General features: G+C 51.7%; 1 protein-coding gene across 1 annotated transcript; it reads left to right on the top strand.

The window, feature by feature from the left end:
• The first annotated feature begins 11 nt into the window (after positions 1-11).
• On the top strand, positions 12-16,226 carry LOC122173324 (RING finger protein 112-like). The gene is given in 16 exon segments (XM_065592013.1): positions 12-129; positions 2,374-2,524; positions 3,252-3,467; positions 3,939-4,076; positions 4,519-4,623; positions 4,782-4,832; positions 8,414-8,470; positions 8,781-8,867; positions 8,987-9,110; positions 9,682-9,812; positions 10,034-10,087; positions 10,524-10,616; positions 10,806-10,904; positions 10,906-11,019; positions 12,199-12,279; positions 12,474-16,226. Coding segments are annotated over 13 exon segments (1,503 nt in total). The 5' UTR covers positions 12-129; positions 2,374-2,524; positions 3,252-3,467; positions 3,939-4,034; the 3' UTR covers positions 12,939-16,226.
• The last annotated feature ends 9,504 nt before the right edge of the window (positions 16,227-25,730 follow it).

Here is a 25,730-nt window from a genome sequence, read left to right on the forward strand (position 1 = left end):
AGCAGGGCTGCCCCACCCACCTTCAAACCCCCGCCAGCTGGGCTGCTGGAAGGATAAGACACACGGAGTTACGCTTTTGTTTCTCAGACAAAATTTTGCCTGCACAGAGAGAAACGGAGATTTGGCTGGGTAAGAGCAGGAGGCGGAGGGCGTGTGGAGGGTGTTTGCCCCAATCTAGCCCATCCCCCCCCAAGGAGAGGGATTGTCCCCCCCACTCTATCCCCCTCCCCCCCGCCAAGGGGCAGGATTGTCCCCTCTGCTCTATTCCCCCAGGTTGCAGGATTGTCCCCCGCAGTCTATTCCCCACCCATGGGGCAGGATCGTCCCTGCTTGTTCCCCATGTTTCACCCTCCCTAACTGTGCTAGGGCATTGCCAAGTCACATGATAAGTCCTGGCTCTCTGTGGGGCAGAAATTCCCAGCAGCTGGGGGTGGGGGGTGTGACCTTGCCCTCTGTCCAGCAGAAAGATAGGCACAGACAGCGGCTAATCTACCCCCAACGCTGGGTCTGGCTCATGGCGTGATTTGAAACACTGTCAAACTCTGACCAGTTCAACCAGCTAAAACCCGGGCAAACCCTTGGGCCCGTGGAATCGCCCAGAACAGTGGCTTGTCTTGCGTTAGCCGCGATCGGGACATTTACAGGCACAAGCTAATCTATGGAAGGAGAGCCGGCCCCTCAGTTGTTCACCCCCCACACACATGCACACAAAAACGAGGGGTTCTATATATTTGCTTGCCGGTCTTTGGAGCCGCTTTTCCAGCCCTTGCCATTGGAGGGAGAAGCTGGAAAAGGGGCTCCAAAGACCAGCAAGCAAATATATAGAACCCCTCTTTTTTAGGGGGCTGGCTCTTTCCGTGGGTTAGTTTGTGCCTGTGATGCGCACTGCTTTGCCTTATCACAGCGCAGCAATCCCATGCCTCCGGCAGCTGGGGATTGCAGGAAAACCCCAACTGCCCTGTGAATCTGGCAACTTTTCGGTGGATGAAATCCTGATAGATTTTGTCCAAAGAGGGAGGGAAACAAAATTCCCATCTTCTATCTTGACGGGGGGGGGGGGGGGGGGGGGTGTCCACTTAGGATGAAAAAACGAATTGGGCTGGCCCTGGTGCTTGCTCAGGAGACATCACTGATGGTAGGACAGATAGAGCCGGTCCCCTTTGGGGCCCATCGGTGGCTGGGAGGGATCCCAGGGTGGAAACTGGGGAGTCTCCAGCAGAAAAAGAGGAGACTGGTGCTCCAGGACCAGAGCCCAGCGTTAGGGGAGTGGGGTTGGACCAGGGCATGTTCTATCCCCTTTCTGTGCCTCAGTTTCCCCCACCCAATGCCCAGGGCTCGGTGGGGGTGAGAGGGTGAATTTGCTCTCACGCCAGCTGGAGGAAAGCTCGGCCAGTCAGCATCCAGCTCACTGCATGATGGGAAGGAAGCTATTTCCTTGTTAGGCCCTGAGCGTGGCCTTTCCTAAGGCCGAGCTCGGTGCCTCCCGGACTCGGGCTCCAGCAGCCCCTGTGTCTCCCCAGCTGCCCTCGGCAGCGAGTCTGACTGAGATCAAACTCCTCTCAGAGGCTTGTGCCCCTACCAGGCGTGGCACTGCCAGTGATTAACCCCTGGCACACGGCATCTGCCAGGCTGTAGGCAGCAGAGAAAAGTCCAGTGTCACCAACAGCCCCAGCGCTAGGGTAGGCTGGGCACAAGCCAACAACACGCGCTGTGATACGGCCAAAGAGCGTCGGCCATGCTCCCACCCTGGCGCAGGGGTGGGGGGGGTGGGTGTCTCTCCAGGGACGCAGAGACCCTGACAGAGTGCAGGGGGCCACGGGGGATAATCAGCTGGACGTGAGCCCCCGCGCGACAGTGTGGCCAAAGGTGCTAAGGATGCCCAAACAGGGGAATCGCGCGTAGGAGCAGAGAGGTCAGTTTACCTCTGGATTTGGCGCTGGTGCGACTGCTGCTGGGGTCCTGTGTCCAGTTCCGGAGCAGTCCAAGAAGGATGTGAATATATTGGAGAGGGGGCAGAGGAGGGCCAAGCGACTGGTTAAAGGATTACAAAACGTGGCCTGGAGTGATAGACCCCAGGAGCTCAAGCTATTTAGCTTAGCAAAGAGAAGCTCCCACCTCCCGGGGTGACTTGACTCCAGTCTAGAAGCACCTACGCGGGGATCAAATATTTAATAATGGGCTCTTCAGGCTAGCAGAGAAAGCTCTAACGTGACCACATGCTGGAAGTTGAAGCTGGACACATTCAGCCTGGAAAGAAGATATCCATGTTTACCAGGGAGGGGAATTAACCATGGGAACAATGTACCAAGGAGTGCGGTAGATTCTCCCTCGAGGTGGGATGTGTTTCTAGGAGATCTGCTCTCGTTCAAACAGGAATTAACTGGGGGCAGTTCTCTGGCCTATTATCCAGGAGCTCAGCCTTGGTCCCTCCTGGCCTGGGAATCTACCAATCTCCGCCATGACTTCTTGGAATCCATCTTCTCGCTCTGGTGCTGCCCGGTGGACAGGGACACAAAGTGGGCAGGTAAACTGAGTCACACAGCTTGTTCACAGAAATATTCCCATGTTCTCTCACTCCTCCCCAGACTCCTGCTGCCAGGAAGGGGCACACCTGGGCTAGAGATCAGCCGTCCTCCAGCAGAGCCCTACTGCTCAGGGTGCCAGGTCCTGCCACTCAGCGGGTCTAGAGAGATGGATCAACTCCAGGAGGATGTCACCTGCTCCATCTGCCTGGATGTCTTGGACGACCCCGTCTCCATCGAGTGCAGCCACAACTTCTGCCAGGGCTGCCTCATGGCTCACTGGCGCGGGGTCTCGGCCCAGAGCTACCAGTGCCCCGAGTGCCGGACTCCCTGCTCCAGGGACAGGATGACCCCAGACACGCGGCTGAGAGCCCTGGTGAAGAAAATCACAGAGCCCCTGCGGGAAGAGATGGAGCTGGTGAGACCAGACAGGCTGAATCAGGGGAAAGGGGCGCAGGCTCTCACAGGCCCCAGGGCGGGGACTGACTGGATCAGGGGGTGGGGAATGGGACACGGGGCCTTTCCTCTCTAGGGGGCGCAACCTCTGATTTGGAGGGCAGGGGACTGGATGGCTCACGGGGGGTGGAAATGGCTCAAGAGGATCTGATCTGAGGGGCAGGGACTAGTTGGTTCAGGGGATGGGAATGGGGCACGGGGCTCTCATCCAGAAGCAGGGACTGGCTGGCTCTGGGATGGGGTCCGAGCTCTGACCCTGCTCTGTCCCTGCAGCAGGGGCCGGGGGCTCAGCCAGAGCCGGGGCGCCCGGTGCAGCTGGTTCGTCTGGATGACAAAGACAGCCTGATCCTGTACGAGGAGGCCCTGAGCCTCTGCCTGGAGCAGGGTGGGGTGGGGGACGCCCCCGTCTGCCTGGTGTCCATCATCGGGGAGCAGCGCCGGGGAAAATCCTTCCTGATGAATTGCCTGCTGCGCCGGCTCCAGAGCCCGGTGAGTGGGGACAGGAGCCCCAGCTATGGCCCCATCGCCTGAACCAGAGACCCCACCCACCCCAGCCAAGGCCCTGCCCCTTGCAACACAAACCCCACCCACCTTAGCAAGGGCCCCCTCCCCCTCCACGACTGGCCATGCCCCCTACAGCAAAGGTCCCCTCTCCCCAGGCAGGGCCCTCCGGCTGTACCAGGCCCAGGGCAGAGCAACTGAGGCCCCACCCTGCAGCCATGGCCCTTCCCCGTGCACCAAAGGCCCCACCCTCTGGTCGTGGCCCCTCCCCCTGCAGCACAGGCCCCACCCTCCAGCCATGGCCCCTCCCCGTGTACCACTGGTCCCATCCTCCAGCTGTAACCCCACCCCCAGACCCTTAGAACTCCACCTCCTCCCCAGTGTCCCACCACCCTGCCCCCCGAGAACGCCAGACCCAATCCCCGTTCCCTTCTGACCTTGCCCTGGTCACCCCTACAGGAGGCTGTGGATGCGTCATGGATGGGCTGAGAGGACGACGCCCTGGGGGGGTTTGAGTGTCGCAATGGGACAGCGACCGTGACCAGGGGCGTGTGGATGTGGGACCAGCCCCTCTGGGTCCAGGCCCAGGGGAGGAGGGTGAGTGGGGCAGGGAAGCAGGCAGGGGAATGGGGGATGGGGCAGTAGGGGAGGGGAAAGAGAGTGGTGTGGGGGGAAGATTCTAAGGGGAGCAGGGGGCTGGAGTAGTGGGGAGGGGGGAGGGGAATGGGGGAGTCTGGAGGGGGTAAAGTCCTGTGCAGGGGGACGGGAGGGGCTGGAGGAGGGGGGAAAGAAATGGGCAGATGGGGATAAGGTCCCAGCCCTGTAGTTCCCTACAGACACACTGAGATGGAGTTGGGGGTGGGGGGTGTTCACAGCTTGAACCTCCTCCCCCAGGGCCTGTCTCCAGCCAGAGTGCCCAGGGCCGGCCCCAGGAAGCCGGGCAGCGGAGGAGCCAGGGGTGGGCAGGGGCGAGGGTGGCGTCAGTGCAGGGCACTCGTCGCTGTGGCTGGTGGATCTGTCCGTGTGTCTGTCCCTGCAGGTGGCCGTGTTCCTGGTGGACACCGAGGGCTCCCTGGACCTGCAGCGCCATATGGAGACCAGCATCAAGCTCTCCGTGTTGGGCATATTGCTCAGCTCCTACTGGGTGGGGGAGCCATGCTGCGGGGGTCGGGACTGAGGGCTCTGCAGGGGGTGCCGTGCTGTGGGGAGCGGGGTGAGGGGGCCAGCAGGGGGGCTGTGCTGCGGTGGGGTGAGGTGTGGGGTTGGCAGGGAGGCTCACCTTTTCTTATTATTATTTTCCAGATCTTTAACATTTCCAGTACATTTAAGCAGACGGAGGCAGATTATTTGGAGGTAGGTGGGGCAGAGGATACACACAGCTCTACTGACACGGACCTGCCAGCCAGGTCTTTGCTGGGGGGACCCAAGACCCTGGGTGATGTAGGGATTGGAGGGGGGCAGTAAGACCCTGGGTGATGTAGGGATTGGAGGGGGGCAGTCTAGAGGCTGTTATTGATGTTTAGAAAGTCCCAGAGATCTTGCCCCAGGCTGGGATTCGAGCAATGAGTCTGAACGGTGAGCAGTAATTAATCAAATATTAGTGACTGTCATATTTCTGGTTCTTTATCATTACCTGGTGGCTATTTGTCATTAACCGATTAGCTCTGGTTCTCACTGCTGAGTGCTGGACCTGCTGCGGGGCTGGTGGAGAAGAGACTTTTGTGTCCCGGTTCACTCCCCTAAGTGATCTGAAATGCTCCTGCAGACTCAGGTCTCCGGGAGGGTCAGGTAGCCTTGTGGTAGCTTTGGTGACCCAGAGCTGAGGTGGGTGGAACCAGGGCTGACGAGGGGGAGGGAACCGGTACAAATTACCGGGACCTGGCGGTCCGAAAGGGGGCCCGGGGCCCAGCGGTCCGGAAGGGGGTTTGGAGCCCTGTGACAATGCGGTTCTGGCGGAACCCAACTGAGAGCGCCAACTCAGGACAAATTGCTAAAACAGGGCAGTTACAGCCCAAGGCTGGGGTTTTTCCACCTCTAAGGCAAACCAAACCAGCCAGACTAGGAGGACTTCGGTCTCATCCCACTGGCTAACCGCAAGTCTCACAAGCAATCTCCTTAGACACTCCAGTTTCCCAGTATTACCACCAGTGCCACACGTTATGTAGGGTTACCATTCGTCCGGATTCCCCCGGACATGTCTGGCTTTTTCGGGTTAAAAATAGCGTCCGGGGGGAATTTGTCAATGCATACTTTGCTGAGTTACAAGGCGTATCTGCCTTCTCTCAATGGGTCCATTGTATAGCTGATGGTCCTTAATGGGCCATCAAGCAGGCTAGGCAGAGCTAATCTCAGCTTGTCTGGGATGTCACCCAGAAGCATAGCATAGCATAAGTTTGCCATACAGACAGTATAGAGCCAATATTCATAACTTCAACTACAAAACTGATACACACATATAGACAGCATAATCATAACCAGTAAACCATAACCTTGTCCTAGACACCCCATTTGACCCCCTTTATACAAGATTTGGGTGCCACTACAGGACCTTGGTTGCAACAATGATCTATACGGTCCCAGTTTATGTCAATAACGTCACAAGCCCAACTTCCCCCCCCCCCCCACGTCGGCCCTGTTTAGCCGGTCTGCCCTTGCTGGGGGGCCCGAACCCGCTCTCGGTGGCCCTGGCACCATGCCACCATGGAGCAAGGGGTAGCCCGGATACAGGTGCCCCCAGAAATCAGCATTTCTCACAGAACGTGCCCAGCCAGAATGTTGTGCTCAGCCAAGCCAGGGCCAGCAGAGTTAAGGGAAATGCCCGCCCAACCGTACCTCGGCCTTCTTGGGCTGGCGCTCCAATATACCTGTGGCACCCAGCCCTGCTCTCTGCCTGTGCCCCATATGGGGCAGGAGCCACCTGCACATGCCCTGCACCCAGACACTGAGTCTGGATGGGCAGGAGCCAGCCCTGGGCACCCTGCATCGCTCTGCGTTAGTTAAGGGTTTGTGATGGGAAAAATGTTCCATTGGAATCTTCCCAACCAGCCCTAACCCTAAACCTATGTCCCAGCCCCCAGCCCCACCTCTGTGTGTGCTTCATTCCCCCTCCCCCCATGCCAGGGGTCTATGTGCCCCCAATTCTCCCTGCTCAGCCCCCAGAAGTCCCTGCTACCTTCCTTGCCCAGAGTGATTGGCTCATTGGCTGCTGATGCTACTCACCAGATCTAAATGGAAATTGGGCTTTCCCGTTTTCCAATTTCCCCCGCCCCCAAGTCAGTAGCGTTCTTTCAACTGTTGCCCAGCGTGTCCCCTGAAATTTGGGAATTGATCAGTTGTGGTCTCAAAAAGTGATCACGATACAGACAGACAAAGAGAAATGCCATCCGGTTGTCTTTTAGGCCTTTTACTTCACTTAGCCAATTAACTAACCTGTATAATTGGTTATTTTATATTCATTAATAGCTGCCAGTTATTGATTATTTGTGAGTCACTACTGGCTATTAGCTGTTTGTTATTTCGTACCCACCATTAGTTGTCAGTTGATTTCATAGTGACCATGTGGGGAGATGGAAAATAAAAGTTTTGTTGAAAAATGGAAAGCTGACAAAATCAGAATGTTTTCATGCCAATTTCCACTTTCAAAGAACAGCCAAATGTTAGCATTTCTTGGGTTTCTCTCTGCACGTTTTTGGGTTCCACTCATTGTTTCTCAGGTTTCGATCTATGATTTTCAGCCTTTGGTTTTCAGTTCTCGTTCATTGTATTTTGGTCCATGCTTATCAGTTTTGTGGCTTTAGTTATCACCACTCCCATGTCATTTATTGGGTTTCATTCTTTGATTGTCAGATTTTGATCTCACTGGTTTGGGGGGAGCGGTTCATTATTGGTTTTCTGCTTTTTGTTTATTGGTTACAAGATTTCAGTGTTTGTTTACAGAGCTTCATTTATTAGTGTCTCTCTACTGATTACCGGCTTTTAATTTTTCTTTATATATTTGGAGTGTTTAAACTTTTTTTTCATTTCTGCTGTTCACTTATTGCTTCTTTTCACTATTGGTTTCTGTCTTTGACTATTCATTTTCTAACTTTGACTTGGTTTTGTGACCTTGATCTGGTTTTCATACTTCAATTATTGGTTTTCTGTTTTGGCTCTTGGTTTTCTGATTTTCATTACTACTTTTCTGGCTTTGATGATTGGACTTCTGCATTCAGTTATTGCTTTTCTGATATTGATTACTGGTTTTCTGTCTTTCACTTTGGGGTACAGTATTTTGACTTTGATATCTGGTTTTCTGACTTGCATTGCTGGTTTTGACTCTCTGACTATTGGTTTTCTTATTTCAAATACTTATTTTTTATTGTTGGCTTTCAGACGTTAATTCCCGATAACTTGCTTTGATTACTGTTTTTCTGACTTGGATAAATGCTGGTTTTCTATTTTTGACCATTGGTTTTCTGGCATTAATTATTAGTGTGTTGATTTTGTTAAATGATTGTGTGATTTATTTCACCGCTTTTCTGGTTTCAGTCATTGGTTTTCTGATTCCAATGACTAGTTTTCTTCTTTTCATTATTTCTTTTTGGTCTCCAATTGTTGGCTTGATGAGTTTGATTTTTGGCTTTGTGTGTCTTCTGTGATTGCTTTTCTAGAACCAACTAGTGGGTTTTCTGAATTCAGTTATTGCTTTTATATCTTTGATTACTGGTGTTGAGTTATTGTTGTTTGAAATTCTCTTTTCTCTCTTCATTTTGTCAATTTTTCTCTCTTCAATGATCAGTTTCCACTGAATGTTGTCTGGGATCCCTTTAGTTTCAGTGGCATTTATTTCACTTGTTTATTTTGCATTGCCAATCTTGATTGGTCACATGTTGCCTTCTCTCTCTCTCTCTCTCTCTCTCTCTCTCTCTTTCGCTCTCTCTCTTTCTGCATCTCAGATGTTCATTCAGGTTGCGAAGGAGGTTGGAGGGACCTGCAATCTAGCCCCAATCCAGGTGGGTCCTTGTTTCCCATCACCCCCCATATGAGGATATAATGCTTGTTCCACCACCCGCCAGTCCTGTTATCCCACCTGATTCTTACTATTCCTATTTACTGTCTCTATTGCAAGAGCACCCCAGACCCCATTGTGCCAGGTCCTTGACAAACCCCAAAGAAACAGCCAGTCCATTGTTCTCCCTCCACGCCCACATCATGCCCAGGGTCTCAGTGTCCGTGGCTGGGTTGGACAACAGCCTCCAGCTCTGGTCTCCTCTCTGTGCCCCCAGCCCCAGTGTGACCCTTCTCCTATGCTCTCTGTTGCAGCGCCTGGACCTGTTGGTGCGAGATTGGCAGCTCTCTGGAGCCTACGGCGCGGACGCGGGGCAGGAGTATCTTGGAGAAATCACACAGGTAATGATCAGATACCATGTGTGTTCATGGAAACAGCAAACTTTGGGGCGGAGCTGAACGTTTCCACAGCGGGTCTGATTCCCTGCTGACGGCCACAAATGTTGCTTTGACTCCCGCAGGACCTGGAGATCTCTGCTGAGCAGCCCCTGGTGTTGGAAGCCCTGAGGGCGAGCGGCACCCGGTGCTACCTATTGCCCCACCCTGGCACTCAGTTCACCAGGAGCAGGGCAGGGACGCCAGATGGTAAGAGACCCTCATCTTCTCCCCTCTCACCCCCTGCTCTGCTCCCCCAGTCCCCACCCCCTCCTGCACCGCCCCCACCCTCTTCCCTGCCCCCATCCCCACCCTCTCTCCTCTGCTGCCCCTTTCTTCCCCTCTTGCGCTTCCCCCACCCCAAAATCCCAGTGCCCAGCTCACCCCCCTTGACTTAGAATTGACTCTACTGCCCACTGCACAGGGGCACTCGCTGGGTCACATCATCTGTGTGGGAGGGGAGAGGGACATGGGGGGGTCACTGCTGGGGTCCTGGTCTGCTAGGGGAACGCTGCTGGTGTCCCCCTTTTGGGTCTTCATGGGTCCCCTGGCACCACCCAGTGGAGACTGCTGTCTCCCCACTGCAGCCTCTCCTTGCCCCTTCATGCCTCTCCCCCATTTTCCCCCAGGCAGTGGGGTGGGGGGTGTTAAGCAGCTGTTGCCCAGAGATGGAATCTCATTTCCTGTGGCACAAACTAGCCCACCCAATCGCATTTAACGTGTGTCCTACCCTGGACACCTGGATCCCTCCCGGATGCCTGGGTCCTTTTCCCCTCTGCAGACATGGACGAGGATTTACGGCAGTGCCTGTGTGAGTACGTCACCAGTGTGGTGCACTCAGCAGGGACACACGTCCGGACGGACCGAGCCGGGCAGGTGCTGACGGGGGCTCAGCTGGCTGCCAGGATCAAGGTGGGAGAGTGGGGGCTGTTAAAGCGGGGGGGCTGGATGGGAGACAGCAAAATGGGCCGCAAGGTGAGGACAGGGATTCAATATGGGGTGCCATTCTGCAGGGAGCGGGGCAGGGTGCTCAATAGGGGGCGCTGGGCTGCAGGGAGCAGGAAGGGGCTCAGCGGGGGGAAAGAGGCTGAGCTGTCCCTGATCCCAGTTCCCCCGGGCGTTATTCCCTGCAGGGTGTCTCCCGATATTGGAAGACCCAACGCTATGACTTCTCCTCACCCATGAAGGTACCAGGTCACCCCTCCCTCCGCCTCTCTCTTTCCAGCCTGGATTGGGGGGAGGGGGGGCTGGTTCTATTGACCCCAACCCCAGGTCCTCCTGACATTGGCCAATCACACTAGCCCAGAAGGGGGCACCACAACAGCTCCACCAAATGTCCTGATCGAGGACTCCTAGCACCCAAGAGATAAGGGGACCTGCAGGAAGCCCTGCCAGAGAACCAGCCCCTCCACTGGGGTGGCAGCAACGTGGTCATGGCTGTGGGGTTGAGGTGCTGCCCTCTGGCTCTATTGAAATGTGGGGGGTTGGGGACCAGTTCGGAGGTGATAGTGAGGAGCAGGTCCCGTACGAATGTGGGGAAGGTGGTGACTGTGGGGGGGCTCCCAGTTCAGAGATGGGCCCATCCCATCCGCACCCCCAACCCCGTTCCCTCTCCCCACACAGATGGCTGAGGCGTTTGCAGCGATGAGACAGGAGTTAAACAGGAGAGCAGTAGAAGCCACCAGGAGGGAATATGACCAATTTGTGCAGGAGCTGGTGAGTGCAGAGGGGCTGCGGATCGGGAGTGAGGGGCACCAGCATACCTGGGGGGAGGCAAGGCTGACGTAGCAGGGGGCTGTGGATCGGGAGTGAGGGGGCTGCGGGTGTGTGAGGAGGCGGTGCCCCCTGTGGCTGGGTAACGCTAGTGCTCGTCCCTAATGGCCGATCACTCCCCCATCCCGGCAGGACCGTGACCACCAGAGCACGAGCAGCTGCCTGAGGGTGAAGCCCCTGGAGATGCAGCGACGCCTGGAGGGGAAACGCCAGGAGCTGCTGGAGCGCTGCCGGGGGGGAGCTGCAGGGCGAGGACCCCCAGAAACAGGCGGCCCTGGAGGAGCTGAAGAAGGAGGTGGACAAGCAGATGGAGGAGTTCCTGACGGCCTATGGGCAGCACTTTAAAGTGAAGAAGGCCGAGTGGTTGGGCCTGTACATTGGGCGGGGGGGGGGGGGGGGGTTCTGGCAGTGGTGGGTGCGGGTATCGGAGTAGGCATCAGGGCGGGTGCAGCTCTAGTGGGGCTGGAGGAAGCAGTGGCCATTGGGATTGGGTCCAGGGTCTTTGGCCTGATTGGGGGGGTTGGGCACTGGCTGCGGGCCTGGTTTGGACAGAAGATGGCCCAGAACAAGACAGGCACCAACACCCCAGGTCAGGGGAATGAGCGGGAGAGGAGGGCAGGATGTTCAGATTAGGAGCCCTTGCTGCGGGGGGCAGATAGTGGGAAGAAACCATCACACCTCACTCTGGGTAAGGGTCTGTCCCAGCCGTCAGCACTGGGAACCTCTGTATGCAGGGGATAGATAGATATGAGGATGTTTGGGGATAGATAAAAACAAATTTACAACAGGTAATTTTGCGAGATTACAAAAGGACACAGAGGTTGACTGATTTACAGCCGGGTCACCGAGATCAGAATCCAGCCCAGATCCCATCGACCTCAGTAGATAAATAACATGGCCGTGGATCCTGTGCTCCGAGCCGCCCCCTGCATCCCTCAGTCACAAGTTTTTTTGGTTTTCATTTTCAACAAGTGGAAGAAAAATTGATTTTCATACTTTATGTTTGTTTTAAATATTTTCTCCTCCCCTGATTCAGTGTGTGTAGAGGCGACAATTTGGGGGCATTTCCTCTCATTTCCCCACTGATTTTAAAACAATCCTAAGTGGTTAGGGAGGTTAGAAACCCCCAAATCCCAAACCAACAGTTTCAGTTTATTCTCACCCCAGATCCTCCTGCCATTAGCCAGTTGCACTAGGCCAGGAGGGGGCACCACGACAGCCCCCTGCAAAATGTCCTGATTGGGGCTCCCTGACCCCAGCCCCTGAGAGATAAGGGAACCCCCAGAGACCCAGCCGGAGAACCAGCCCCCTCCACAGGGGTGATGCTAATGTGGCCCTTGCTGTGATGTCATTGGGGGGCTGTCCCTGGCTCTGGGGGAATGTGGGGGGTCAGGGGGCAGTGGGGAGGTGACAGTAGCGAGCAGGGCCCTGGAGGAATGGGGAAAAGGTGAGTGGGGGGAGAGGGGCTCCCAGTTCAGAGATGGTTCCATCCCCATCCCCCACCCTTTTCCCCATCCCACCACAGATGGCAGCGATGATAGAGGAGGAAAACAGAAAAGCAGTAGAAGCCTCCAGGAGGAAATACGAACAATTTGTGCAGCAGCTGGTGAGCACAGAAGGGCTGCGGATCGGGAGTGAGGGTCACCGGCAGAGCTGGGGGGGGAGGGGCAGGGATGGGATAGCAGGGGGCTGTGGTGGGTCGGAGTTGAAGGGCTGTGGGTGCATGACATGGTGGTGCCCCCTGTGGCTGGGAAACACTAGAACCCGTCCCTAATGGCCAATCTCTCCCGCTCCCCACAGGACCGTGACCACCAGAGCATGCGCCGCTGCCTGAGTGTGAAGCCTGCGGAAATGCAGCGACGCCTGGAGGGGAAACGCCAGGAGCTGCTGGAGCGCTGCCGGGGGGAGCTGCGGGGTGAGGACCCCCAGAAACAGGTGGCCCTGGAGGAGCTGAAGGAGGAGCTGGACAAGCAGATGGACGAGTTCCTGACGGCCTATGGGCAGCACTTTAAAGTGAAGAAGGCCGAGTGGTTGGGCCTGGCCATGGGTCGGGGTGTGGTTCCTGGCAGTGGTGGGTGCGGGTATCGGAGTAGGCATCAGGGCGAGTGTAGTTGTAGTGGGGCTGGAGGAAGCAGTGGCCACTGGGGTTCTGGCTGGGGGCTTTGGCCTGATGGGGGGGAGGGTTGGGCAGCTGGGTGGGCCCCAGTTTGGATGGTAGGTGGCCTCGAGCAAGACAGGCACCAACACCCTAGATCAGGGGGATGAGCGGGAGAGCAGGGCAGGATGTTCAGATCAGGAGCCCCTTCAGTGGAGGGACACACAGCGGGAAGGAACCATCACACCTCACTCTGGTAAAGGGTCTGTCCTAGCCCTCAGCACTGGGAACCTCTGTATGCAAGGGGATAGATAGATAGATAGATGGGGCGTGTGGGGATAGATAGATAGATGGGGTGGATGGGGATAGATATGTAACCCTTCTGCCAGGCCAAGTTGATAGCAGCAAGGGCCGGGTTCAGTACATAGGGGTCCCTTCCCAACAGCGTGACACAGAACCAGCTCGAGCCCCCACCCAGTGACCTGGGAAAATCTTACACACACCCCTAGGCGCCTCGAAGAGGCAATATTTCCCCTCTCGCAAGCACAGAGCTTCGGTGTAGCAGAAAATGTTTAATAACATGAGGTAAACGACATAGCATTAAATTGGGAAAACACCACAACTAGAGTTCATAGACCACACCATGAGCGAAGACCCACCCCAGCAAATTGGGCCGTGTCCTCTCCCGTGGGTTCTTGAAACCAGCGACCCAAGAATCACCAAAGTCCCAAAAGTCCACCAATCCCAAAGTCTCTTGGGTCCAGCAACCCAAGAATCACAAAAGTCCGACAACCCCCCAAAGTCTCTGTCCCTGATCAGTGCAGCCCCAGAGTTCAAGGGGGGGGTGAGCAGGGTGTTAAGGGGCACCTTACGTGATCCGAGGCCAACCGGCTGCTTCTCCGTGGGGTTCCACCGCAGCCTTCACCACGAGCCGCTCCACTCCACCCGCAGTCCCCACTCCTGCCGTCCCACGAACTGCTCGGGCAGCTGCTCCGCTCCGCTCACCGACCTGTGAGCGGCTCCGCTCCGCTCACCGACCTGTGAGCCGCTCCGCTCCACTCCAGCCGTCCCTTGGGCCACTCCCACAAGGCTCTGCTAGCTGCTCCTCCAGCCGCTCCGCTCCGCTCACCAACCTGTGAGCCGCTCCGCTCGCCCCCGCTAAGCTAAGTTAACTTAGCAATAGCTTCAGGCTCCCCCACTAGTTAACACAGCCTCAGTGATCTCAGCTCTTAAATAGCTTTAGCTCTTTTGTGATTTTAGCTCTTTTGTGATTTCAGCTAGTAGTAGGGGAGCCCCAGTGCTGGTGCACTAATGGCCCAAAGTGAACTCAGCTCAGCAGCCTGTAACTAGACTCCTAAGGGAATCAAAGTTAGCTCTGACATTCAACAGTGGAGAGAGGAGGAGGTGCAATGGGTGTTTCAGGCCCACAAAAGAGCCCCACACCACCAAGTACCAATACCTGCCCCCAACCTCTCTCAATTCACTGGGTTTTGTAACCCATGCCCTTGACAAGCAAATGCTACTTAGGTAATGGTGAATGACTCACTCAGTCCTTCTGTCATACAACAGTTCCACTGCCTCGATTCACAGAATCAGGGTAACAAAATTTTATTCTTCCTGCCCCAATAACAGAGAAACTGGGGATCCCACACCAGCCAAAGTAACCACTTTGAGTTGCTGTTGTTTCATGCCAGGCGAGTGGGTGTGCCTATGCAAACAAGATCAGCCCCTGGAGTTCTTTTCCACACTCGCCATAATTCACCACCAGATGTCAGGGTAGAGCTCATCCTGACTCTGCTTACAGATAGATAAATAGTGTCGGAGAATAACAGAGTTCTCACTTTTTGTTTGGGTACAGCAAGTCAGATACTTTATTTTCTCTAACAATTGCGTAGAGGGAGAGAGCTAAACAGAAGAACAGGAGTACTTGTGGCACCTTAGAGACTAACAAATTTATTAGAGCATAAGCTTTCGTGGACTACAGCCCACTTCTTCAGATGCATATAGAATGGAACATATATTGAGGAGATATATATACACACATACAGAGAGCATAAACAGGTGGGAGTTGTCTTACCAACTCTGAGAGGCCAATTAATTAAGAGAAAAAAAACGTTTGAAGTGATAATCAAGATAGCCCAGTACAGACAGTTTGATAAGAAGTGTGAGCATACTTACAAGGGGAGATAGATTCAATGTTTGTAATGGCTCAGCCATTCCCAGTCCTTATTCAAACCGGAGTTGATTGTGTCTAGTTTGCATATCAATTCCAGCTCAGCAGTCTCTCGTTGGAGTCTGTTTTTGAAGTTTTTCTGTTGTAATATAGCCACCCGCAGGTCTGTCACTGAATGACCAGACAGGTTAAAGTAGAACAGGAGTACTTGTGGCACCTTAGAGACTAACAAATTTATTAGAGCATAAGCTTAAAGTGTTCTCCCATTGGTTTTTGAGTATTTTGATTCCTGATGTCAGATTTGTGTCCATATATCTCCTCAATATATGTTCCATTCTATATGCATCCGAAGAAGTGGGCTGTAGTCCACGAAAGCTTATGCTCTAATAAATTTGTTAGTCTCTAAGGTGCCACAAGTACTCCTGTTCTTCTTTTTGCAGATACAGACTAACACGGCTGCTACTCTGAAACCAGAGCTAAACAGGTCTCTCTACAGGTAAACAATTACAGCAAACCTTTATACCTTTCATTACAGACAATAATAAGCAACAGCTGCATTTTGTTTATACATAGGCCATCTTGATATCTTATTTTTCTCACTTGTTTTGACTCTAGTCTACATACAATATTTTCTACACATTATCTACACAAGGTCACAACAACTTCTCACACAGTTCTTTCCCACTCGCCTCACACAATCCTCGCGTCGACAAATCTCGCGTTATTAGGGTTACAGTTAGCCTGACTCTTGCTAACAAACTGTCACGCATTGCAGTCCCCTTCCTGTCAGTTCTTTCTCTGCTTCCACAACCCCCTTTTGTACTACTAGTACAACAAATATTTTTAAATTTTTATTTGCATTAAGTTTTGGAATTTAGATTTTACATTGGATGCTTTAATCTTAGGAGTTTTGATTGGATGTAATGATAATGCATGATGAGCATGGACATAAAAGGTATTATTATTATTACGTTTTTTTACAATAATAATAACATACTTTTACACTAGCTAACAACAACAACAAGCAATAACATTTTTATAGCGATAATATGATGGGGTTGTTGTACATTTTTAGTTATAAAACATAATATATTATATTTAGTACATAAGGTGGACATTTTATAAGCTGTATGAAAGACATACTTTTTAACTTGATATATATTTTGAAGCATGTGAATTTGCTTTTGTACTTTAGAGATTTTTTGAACCTTTGGTAACAGTGAAAGCAAATTTTGAAATTGATTTGGTATTAAACTAGTTTAATTAAAGGGTATTTGGAACTTAAGGGCTATTTGCAAAACTTTATTTGCAGGCCAGTAGATAATATGATTGCCTGCAGTGGTAGTGAGATTAAAACTTATGTCGTGCAATGTGGTGGCATTAATATACACACAGCTATTATTAGCTTGGAAAAGTAAATGTTCTGTTAGGGTAGTTTTTTGTTTTTTATTTTTTTAGCAAACGTAATTATGAACAGTGACAACTTTTTTTGGCTTTAGTTTACGTATACACTGAAGCTGTGGGGGTTTTGACGGCCAAAATGTCCATTGACTTTCTAACTTTATTTAAATGTCAGGTGTAATTTTAGGAGCACTGACTAAAAATTGATTGGGTATACCAGGTAGTTTAATTTTTTAGATGTTTTGGTGAATTACCCAATTCCACATGCATTTTTTTCATTGACCCGGCAGGATTCGGTATGTGGGAGCCCACACCCCCCTAACCGGTTCATATGCTTGGAAGGAGCACTGAGAACGTCCGCACTTTCACCCAGAAAGTCTCCAAGTATGTTTTTATGGCCACAGATTAGATGGTACTTCTGATGTGTCTGTAAGGGCAGTGGGCCAAGCCTGATGCTCAAGATCATTTTGAATGGCCATTAGCTGGTTATTTAGGAAATTCTGAATTTATGAACTTGCTAGATTTTACTGCAATGCCTTTTTAGCCTTAGTGATATTTAATATGTCACTTTTAGACTCCGCACCCGAGACTCGTGGAGTCTCTTTGTTGCTTTCTTTTACCAATAGACAAATTGCTCCCACTGCGTATTAGAGGCTTTTGGCGAAGCCAGGGTTTTTCTGAGATATGTAAGTTTATTTAAATTGAAGGTACCTTCTAGTGGGCATTGTTTAGATGGATTTGCACGCGTGTAAAGATTTCAATTCTCTAAATACCTGCAGGTTTTCGGACCATAATGTACGTACATGAAATAAGCTGGGGTACCCTTAGGGGGTGAGAGGGAATGCTTAGACTGTTCCCCACCCATTTTTTAATTACACACACAGGGAGGATGCCCTGTCCGCACTAGCGGCTCAGAAACTAAGAATCTCTCCCTACAGGATACTCACACAGAAGAGGCTAACGAGGATGGCCACGACCCTCCTACACCTCCCTTCAGCAAAGAGCGTCGGCTAGTCTCTGAGAGATGGCACCGCTCATTCTCTTTGCATCCAGCGAGATGATCAGACTGTCAGTGGCTCACACAGAGAGGAAAGGGGAGGGAAGATGGGTTTGTTGGTGTCACTAGGCATAGCTACCAGGTAACTCGGGAGAGTGGAAGGCCAAAAGTGCCGATGAAGCTCTTCTGCTCTGGGCCTACCTGAACCACAGTGACTCCATCTTGGGAACTTTCACCTACTTCTGTGCTAACTGCTTACATACTGAAGCAGAAATGTAAGGGTCAGCTTTTCTCTAGCATACAGCTGCTGTTTTGCTCAGATTGCTGTAAACAGGCCTTGCAAGGCCAAAAGATAAGCATGTGAATGGGAAAGTTTCTAACATGCACACTGTGTACCTGCTGTAACTGTTGTCTGGAAGGGAGGGGTAAGGGTGAAATAGACAAAGGCTTACACAGAAACTGCTTGGAATATAAAAGGGAAAATGTTATTTGTATGTGCTGCACTTGATTTGAGACATGCTGGTCTCCTAGTGCCATTTCAGAGCTCTGAAATAAACTTGGCTTGCTTTCTCCCCTCGGTGTCTTTATTGGTGCCAAGCACACCGGGCGACAAACCCCCTGTTTGCCATCTCGGGCCCAGTTCTGGGCAGGCAACAGTTTTGGCGCCCAACGTGGGGCTCAAGGCTGAAATTTAGCCTTGCCCGGATCCCTCCTGGCGGCCGACGGCTTACAGCGATGACCGACGCCCAGCGCGCACCGGTGACTTCATCGGGGGCCTCGGCGGAGACGTAGTTTGCTTGACCCCAGAGGGCACAATGGTGCAACGCACTTAGATAGTGGAGAAGCAGCTGCGGGCGACGGTGGGGAACCGGTCCCGTGGATAGGGCGACTGTGCAGAACCGGACCCTTGGATAAGGTAGGAACAGTCCAGTGGGGACTTATCTGTTGTGACCTGGGGACGCCCAGTGTCTCCCTATAGGGCAGGAACAGAGTACAGCTGGCAGGGTACAGTGTACACCCTTAGAATGCATTCGGGGGAACTGGAAAGTGTTTGGATCTGACCAGTTGATTAAAAGTAAATTGAAAAGGTTCTGTACAGTTGCTTGGCTTCAGTATCAGCTAGAGTGCCAAGAAAGGTGGCCACCGGAAGGATCACTCAATTACAACATGATCCTTCAGTTGCATCATAGGTACTCTAGATAAGTAGTATGTGATCATATAATGGAAGACTGTCATAATGCACATATACAAGAGTTAAGGTTGTACAAGCAATGTTAACTTTGGCATTTCTAGACTTGAAAATATCTACCTATGTACCTACGCATATGGACCCCCATCATCATATCTGAACACCTCCCAGAATTACAATGTATACATAAAGATATTTATCTCTCTCTCTCTCTCAATTTTGTCCAATCAATTAGAGAGAGACTAGTTATTTTTAATGTGGTACTATTGTGGAAAAATTTGTTCAAAGCAGCACATTTTTCATTTTGCCTTGAGGATACTCTGGTTTATGATTATCCTGTAATCTTCTGGGAGTGAATGCTAGATTTGTGGGCCAGTGGCCAAGAAAGTTCTGTCTACTGCACACATGAGATTAAATTTGTAGTAGAACATAGTTTTGGGAAGTCATGATCTCATAGTGTGAAGCAGCCCTTCAGGTAATTTGGGTCAATTCCATATAGGGCCAAAACCTTGAATCCATCACAGTATTCATCAGACAGCCAGTGTGGACAGCATTGAAGTACTGAGGTGATGTACTCTCTGCAACCTGTGTTGCTAAGCAGCCTGGCAGCTAGGCTGCTGTGTTCTGAAACAACTGTAGTTACTTTTTTATTAGGTTGGTGCTTTAACAATTAGGTGCAGAGTTACAGTTATCAAGCCTGGAGATCACAAATGAATGAGTTACTGTCACTAAGTCTAAATCTCAAGGAGGAGGCACAGGCTTCTTGTCAGAAAGATGGAAAATGGTGTACTTAGTAGCCATGACTATTTGATTATCTGTGATGTTCTGTTCAGGGCACCCAAAACTGTAACCCACTGTGACACTTCTGCCTCAGCAAGTGAGAGCTTTTTTGGAGATTAGACTGTGTGCCAACTCCCTGCCACACTAATCTGTCTGTTTCACCAGCAAACTCTTTGAGACTCTGCCAATCTGAATCTTGCCTTGCAAGTAACTGACAGTGAACCTCAGCTCCCAAGTTCCTCCAGAGATGTCTGTATGCAGTGTCATGTTCCTCTCGCAGAAATTATGAAGTTTGCCACCTCCAAAGAGATAGGGCACACACCAGCCTGTTAGGTTAGCTGAAAACTCACACTTTGCTGTAGTAACACAGCATTGAGATAGTTTTGTAATAAACTAAAAATAAGTTTATTAATAAAGAACAGAGATTTAAGTGGTACTAAGCAAGAGAAAAAGATACTGGTATGGTTACAAACAAAACATTATTTCTAGTGACTAAAACTTAATCCTAGCAAGGTATACCTTTGTCTAAAACAGTTTCTCATTGTTTCTCACAGTAAGTTATCAGCACTTTTTTCCCCCTTCAGGCCAAGAGGACCCAACTTTCACAGGCTGAGAGGATGCTGTTCCATATGCCCCTTAAGTGATGGATAACTAGACTGTCTTTCTGCACCCCTTTTTATTTTCCAAAGACCATTGTCTTTGGTTCAAGAGCCAGGAAGTGGCTGGGGTGAAAACTCTGTCCCCTGATGTGCTCATCAAGCTCCTGCTTGTTAGCTTTGTTTACCTTATAAGTAAATGTACTTTCATTGTCCTCTGGCTTACAAAGCTTGATCCAGACAGGTACATCCACATTCCTTTGTCTAATGCAGGCTGGTTTATCAACTCTCTCCACAACATAGTTTAGGAACATATTTCCAGCACACATACATAACTCTTTATACACCACTCATACATGCATCACACATTGATATTTGTGACCAGTATGTCACCAGCTTTCAGAGAAGACCTTGCTTGATGCACTTTTATAGTACAATAATATTGTATACAATCAGCTGATTTAATTGCTTAATATTTGGGAGTCAGAGCCCCTGTTTTCCCTCTGGGGTATCTGGACCCTAATTGTCACAGTATCCAGAATCAGTAAGGAGGCCCAAGTGGCCACAAGGCTGTGGACTGTCTTAATGATCTAAGGATTTACATAGGGTTACCATCCGTCCGGGTTTCCCCGGACATGTCCGGCTTTTTCAGCGTTAAATGGCCATCCGGGGGGAGATTTCTAATCAAGTAGAAATGTCCGGGATTTCCCCCTTCCCCTCATGCGGAGTGCGGCGCGGCTGATTGGACGCCTGGTCTGATTGAAAGCCGCTCACAGCCACTAGGGCCTCTAGCAGCCAGAGTCCCTCCCCCTCCCCTGCACCCTCCTCCCCCACAGAACAGCGCAGCAGTGTTTGATTCCATGTGGAGCCTGCATTTCTGCCTCTGCCAGGTGAGCGGGGGGAGCAGGGCAGGCGGCGGGGGTGTGTGTGTGTAGAGGCTGGCAGGGCAGGCAGGGGGCGTAAAGGCTGCAGGGCAAGTGGGGAGCAGGGGGCACAGAGGCTGCAGGGGTGGGGGGGTGCAGAGGCTGCAGGGCGAGTGGGGAGCAGGGGGCACAGAGACTGCAGGGGCGGGGGGGTGCAGAGGCTGCAGGGGCAGGGCAGGCAGGGGGCGCAGAGGCTGCAGGGCGAATGGGGAGCAGGGGGCACAGAGGCTGCAGGGGCGGGAGGGTGCAGAGGCTGCAGGGGCAGGGCAGGCAGGGGGTGCAGAGGCTGCAGGGCGAGGAGGAGCAGGGCAGGCAGGGGGCGCAGAGGCTGCAGGGCGAGTGGCGAGCAGGGGGCACAGAGGCTGCAGGGGCAGGGCGGGCAGGGGGCACAGAGGCTGCAGGGCGAGTGGGGAGCAGGGGGCACAGAGGCTGCAGGGGCTGGGGGGGTGCAGAGGCTGCAGGGTGAGGAGGAGCAGGGCAGGCAAGGGCATAGACGCTGCAGGGGCTGCGGGGCGAGTGGGGAGCAGGGAAGCACATAGCAACCCCCAACCAAGATCAGAGCAGGAGGGAGGAGGGGGAATGCGGGGTGCTCAGAGGAGGGGGCAGAGTTGGGGCAGGGACTTTGGGGAAGGGGTTGGAATGGGGGCGGAGAAGGGGTGGGGTTGGGGCGGGGCCGGGGCCGGGGCTGGGGAAGGGGCGGAGTTGGGGGCAGGGCCGAGGGCGGGACCGGGGCCCCGTGGAGTGTCCTCTTTTTTAAATGTTTGAATATGGTAACCCTATGTCTGGTCCCTCTCAGTCCCAAGAGCGAACGACTTCCCAAACAAAGAGCACAAACAAAAGCCTTCCCCCGCCCCAAGATTTGAAAGTATCTTGTCCCCTTATTGGTCCTTTGGGTCAGATGCCAGCCAGGTTACCTGAGTTTCTTAACCCTTTACAGGGAAAAGGATTTTGGAGTCTCTGGCCAGGAGGGATTTTATAGTACTGTACACAGGAGAGCTGTTACACCCTTCCCTTTATAGTTATGACAGATGCTATTGTGCTTTTCAGGTGCAGGAGCTGAGAGATCATACAGTCATATAAACAAAACTACAACAGATAATAATGAGGAAGGATGGTGTTAGGGTTAAGATGCTGAACTGAGACTGAGAGATTTCAATTCAATTCCAAGTTTTGTTACTTTGGGCAAGTCACTTAATCCCTCTGTGATTTACTTCCCCGTCTATGAAATGGAGATAATAATTCTTCCGTCTTCTTTTCTTCCACCTTTTTCCTGTCTTGTCTATTTAGATTATAAACAGTTTGGAACAGGAACTACTGTCTCTTGCTATGTGTATGTAAAACATTGGGACCTCCCCAACATTGGTTGAGGACTCTAGTTGCTGCTATAATAGAAAAAATAATAAATAAGTAATGATGCTAGAGCAACTGTGGACCAGACAATATTGTCCAGCTCGTAACATGAATTCCTGTGTCCGGTAACAGAAAAACAAATTAAGGTAATATATTTTATTAGACCAATGTTGGTGAAAGAGACAAGCTTTCCAGCCACACAGAGTTCTCTTTCAGCGCTGGGTACCACACTCAGGTACCACTGTTATGCTCTGGTGCCCAGAACTTGCAAGAGGCTACCCCCACCTCGGGAATGGCAAGGGGAGCTGGTGTTATTAATAGGGCTGTCAATTAATCACAGTTAACTCAGGTGATTAACTCAAATAAATTAATTGTGATTAAAAATCGTGATTAATCTCACTTATAACAATAGAATACCAATTGAAATTTATTAAATATTTTTGGATGTTTTTCTACATTTTCAATATTGATTTCAATTACAACATAGAATACAAAGTGCACTGTGCTCACTTTATATTTTTATTTTTGATTACAAATATATGCACTGTAAAAATGATAAAAGAAATAGCATTTTTCAATTCATCTCATACAAGTACTGAAGTGCAATCTCTTTATCATGAAAGTGTAACTTACAAATGCTGATTTTTTTTGGCTACATAACTGCATTCAAAACCAAAACAGTATAAAACTTTAGAGCTTACAAGTCCACTCAGTCCTACTTCTTATTCTGCCAATCGCTAAGACAAACAAGTTTGTTTACATTGATGGGAGATACTGCTGCCTGCTTCTTATTTACAATGTCACCTGAAAGTGAGAATAGGCGTTCACATGGCACTTTTGTAGCCTGCTTGGCAAGGTATGTATGTGCCAGACATGCTAAACATTTGTATGCCCCTTCCGTGCTTCAGCCACCAGAGGACATGTTTCCATGCTGATGATACTAGTTAAAAAAATAATGCATCAATTAAATTTGTGACTGTACTCTTTGGGGGGAGAATTGTATGTCTCCTGCTCTGTTGTACCCGCATTCTGCATATATTTCATGTTATAGCAATCTTGGATGATGTCCCAGCACATGTTCATTTTAAGAACACTTTCACAGCAGATTTGACAAAATGCAAGGAAGCTACCAATGTAAGATTTCTAAAGATAGCTACGGCCCTCGACCCAAGGTTTAAGAATCTGAAGTGCCTTCCAAAATCTGATCGGGACAGGGTATGGAGCATGCTTTCAGAAGTCTTAAAAGAGCAACACTCAAATGCAGAAACTACAGAACCCGAAACACCAAAAAAGAAAATCAACCTTCTGCTGGTGGCATGTGACTCAGATGATGAAAATGAGCACGCGTCAGTCCGCATGGCTTTGGATCATTATCAAGCAGAACCCATCATCAGCATGGAAGCATGTCCTCTGGAATGGTGGTTGAAGCATGAAGGGACATATGAATCTTTAGCTAGGGCTACCATATGTCCGGATTCCCCCGGACATGTCCGGATTTTCGGTCTATAAATAGCCGTCCGGGGGGGATTTTTAAAAATCTAAAAATGTCCGGGATTTCCCCCCGGTTGGCTATTTATAGATAGAAAAGTGGCGGCCAAGCGCCGCTGGGCAACCAAAGCCCCTTCCTGGCTCCCCCCATCCCCTGCAGCCTTACCATGATGTCCGGCCCCGCAGCTGTCTTCCCCCTCCTCCCCTCCCCTGAATGCTCCGCCCCTGCTCCTCCCCCTCCCCTGCTTCCCGCGAATCAGAGCTTCGCGGGAAGTCTGAAAAGAAGCAGGGGCAGGCGGGAGGCAGCAGCAGGTAAGCTGTTGCGGGGGGGGGCGCGAGGACGATAGCTCCGGGGAGGCGTGGCCTTGGCCGAGCAGCGCCCGGCAGCCCCAGCGGCTCCTGCCCAGCTCGGGCCCCAGCAGCGCCGGCCCGGCTTGGGCCCCAGCACCCCCGGCCCGGACCCGGCCCGGCTCGGGCCCCGGCCTGGACCCGGCCCGGCTCGGGCCCCAGCAGCGCCGGCCCAGCTCGGGCCCCAGCACCCCTGGCCCCAGCACCCCCGGCCCGGCTCGGGCCCCAGCACTCCCGGCCCGGCTCGGGCCCCAACACTGCCGGCCGAGCACCTCCGGCCCGGCCCCAAGCCCCGCAACCCCGGCTGGAGCGCAGCCGGATTCCTGGGCTCTTTAAAGCTAGCCCTGGTCAGGGGACGGGGGCGGGGGGATTGGATGGGTCGGGAGTTTGGGGGGGGGCTGTCAGAGGGGCAAGGGTGTGGAGAGGGGTTGGGACAGTCAGGGACAGGGAGCGGGGGGTTAGATGGGTCTGTGGGGGCTGTCAGGGGGCAGGGGTGTGGAGAGGGGTCGAGGCAGGCAGGTAGCAGAGGGGGTTGGATGGGTCAGGAGTTCTGGGTGTCCTGTCGGGGGCGGGGAGCAGTTGGATAGGGCATGGGAGTCCCTGGGGGTCTGTCTGGGGGCGGGGGTGTGAATATGGGGTGGGGGTGTGGATAAGGGTCGGGGCAGTCAGGGGACAGGTAGGGTCGTAGGGCGTTCTCAGGAGGGGGCAGTCAGGGGACAAGAAGCAGGGCGGCTTAGATAAGCGGTGGGGTTCTAGGGGGCAGTTAGTGGCAAGGGTCCCAGGAGGGGGCAGTCAGGGGACAAGGAGCGGGGGGCGTTGGGGGTTCTGAGGGGGCAATCAGGGGGTGGGAAGTGGGTAGGGTGACCAGATGTCCCGATTTTATAGGGACAGTCCCGATTTTTGGATCTTTTTCTTATATAGGCTCCTATTACCCCCCACCCCTGTCCTGATTTTTCACACTTGCTGTCTGGTCACCCTAGAAGTGGGGTGGGGCAGGGGCGGGGCTAGCGTGGGGCTCCTCCCCCCCCGTGTCCTCTTTTTTGCTTGTGGAAATATGGTAACCCTACTTTAGCGCATCTGGCATCTAAATATCTTGCAATGCCAGATACAACAGTGCCATGCAAACACCTTTTCTCACTTTCAGGTGACATTGTAAACAAGAAGCAGGCAGCATTATTTCCTGCAAATTGTAACCAAACTTGTTTGTCTGAGCGATTGGCTGACCAAGAAGTAGAACTGAGTGGACCTGTAGGCTCTAAAGCTTTACATTGTTTTATTTTTGAATGCAGTTTTTTATACATAATTCTACATTTGTAAGTTCAACTTTCAAGATAAAGAGATTGCACTATAGTACTTGTATGAAGTGCATTGAAAAATACAATTTTTTTCTTTTTTACAGGGCAAATATTTGTAATAAAAATAAATGTAAAGTAAGCACCGTACACTTTGTATTCTGTGTTGTAATTGAAATTAATATACTTGAAAATGTAGTATACATCCAAAAATATTTAAAATAAATGGTATTCTATTACTAACAGCGTGATTAATTGTACTTAATGTGTTTAATCCTGCGATTAATCGCGATTAATTTTTTTAATCGCTTGACAGCCCTAGTTATTAACTAAATAACCCTCCTTGACTCGCCTTCCCCGTCTCCACGCAGCAGGGGGCGCTGCGGGCCCCTATCTCACAGCCTCCCTCCCCCCACCACCTTGTT

Source organism: Chrysemys picta, chromosome 4, assembly GCF_011386835.1.
Source record: "Chrysemys picta bellii isolate R12L10 chromosome 4, ASM1138683v2, whole genome shotgun sequence".
In the NCBI taxonomy this organism is placed as follows: Eukaryota; Metazoa; Chordata; order Testudines; family Emydidae; genus Chrysemys; species Chrysemys picta.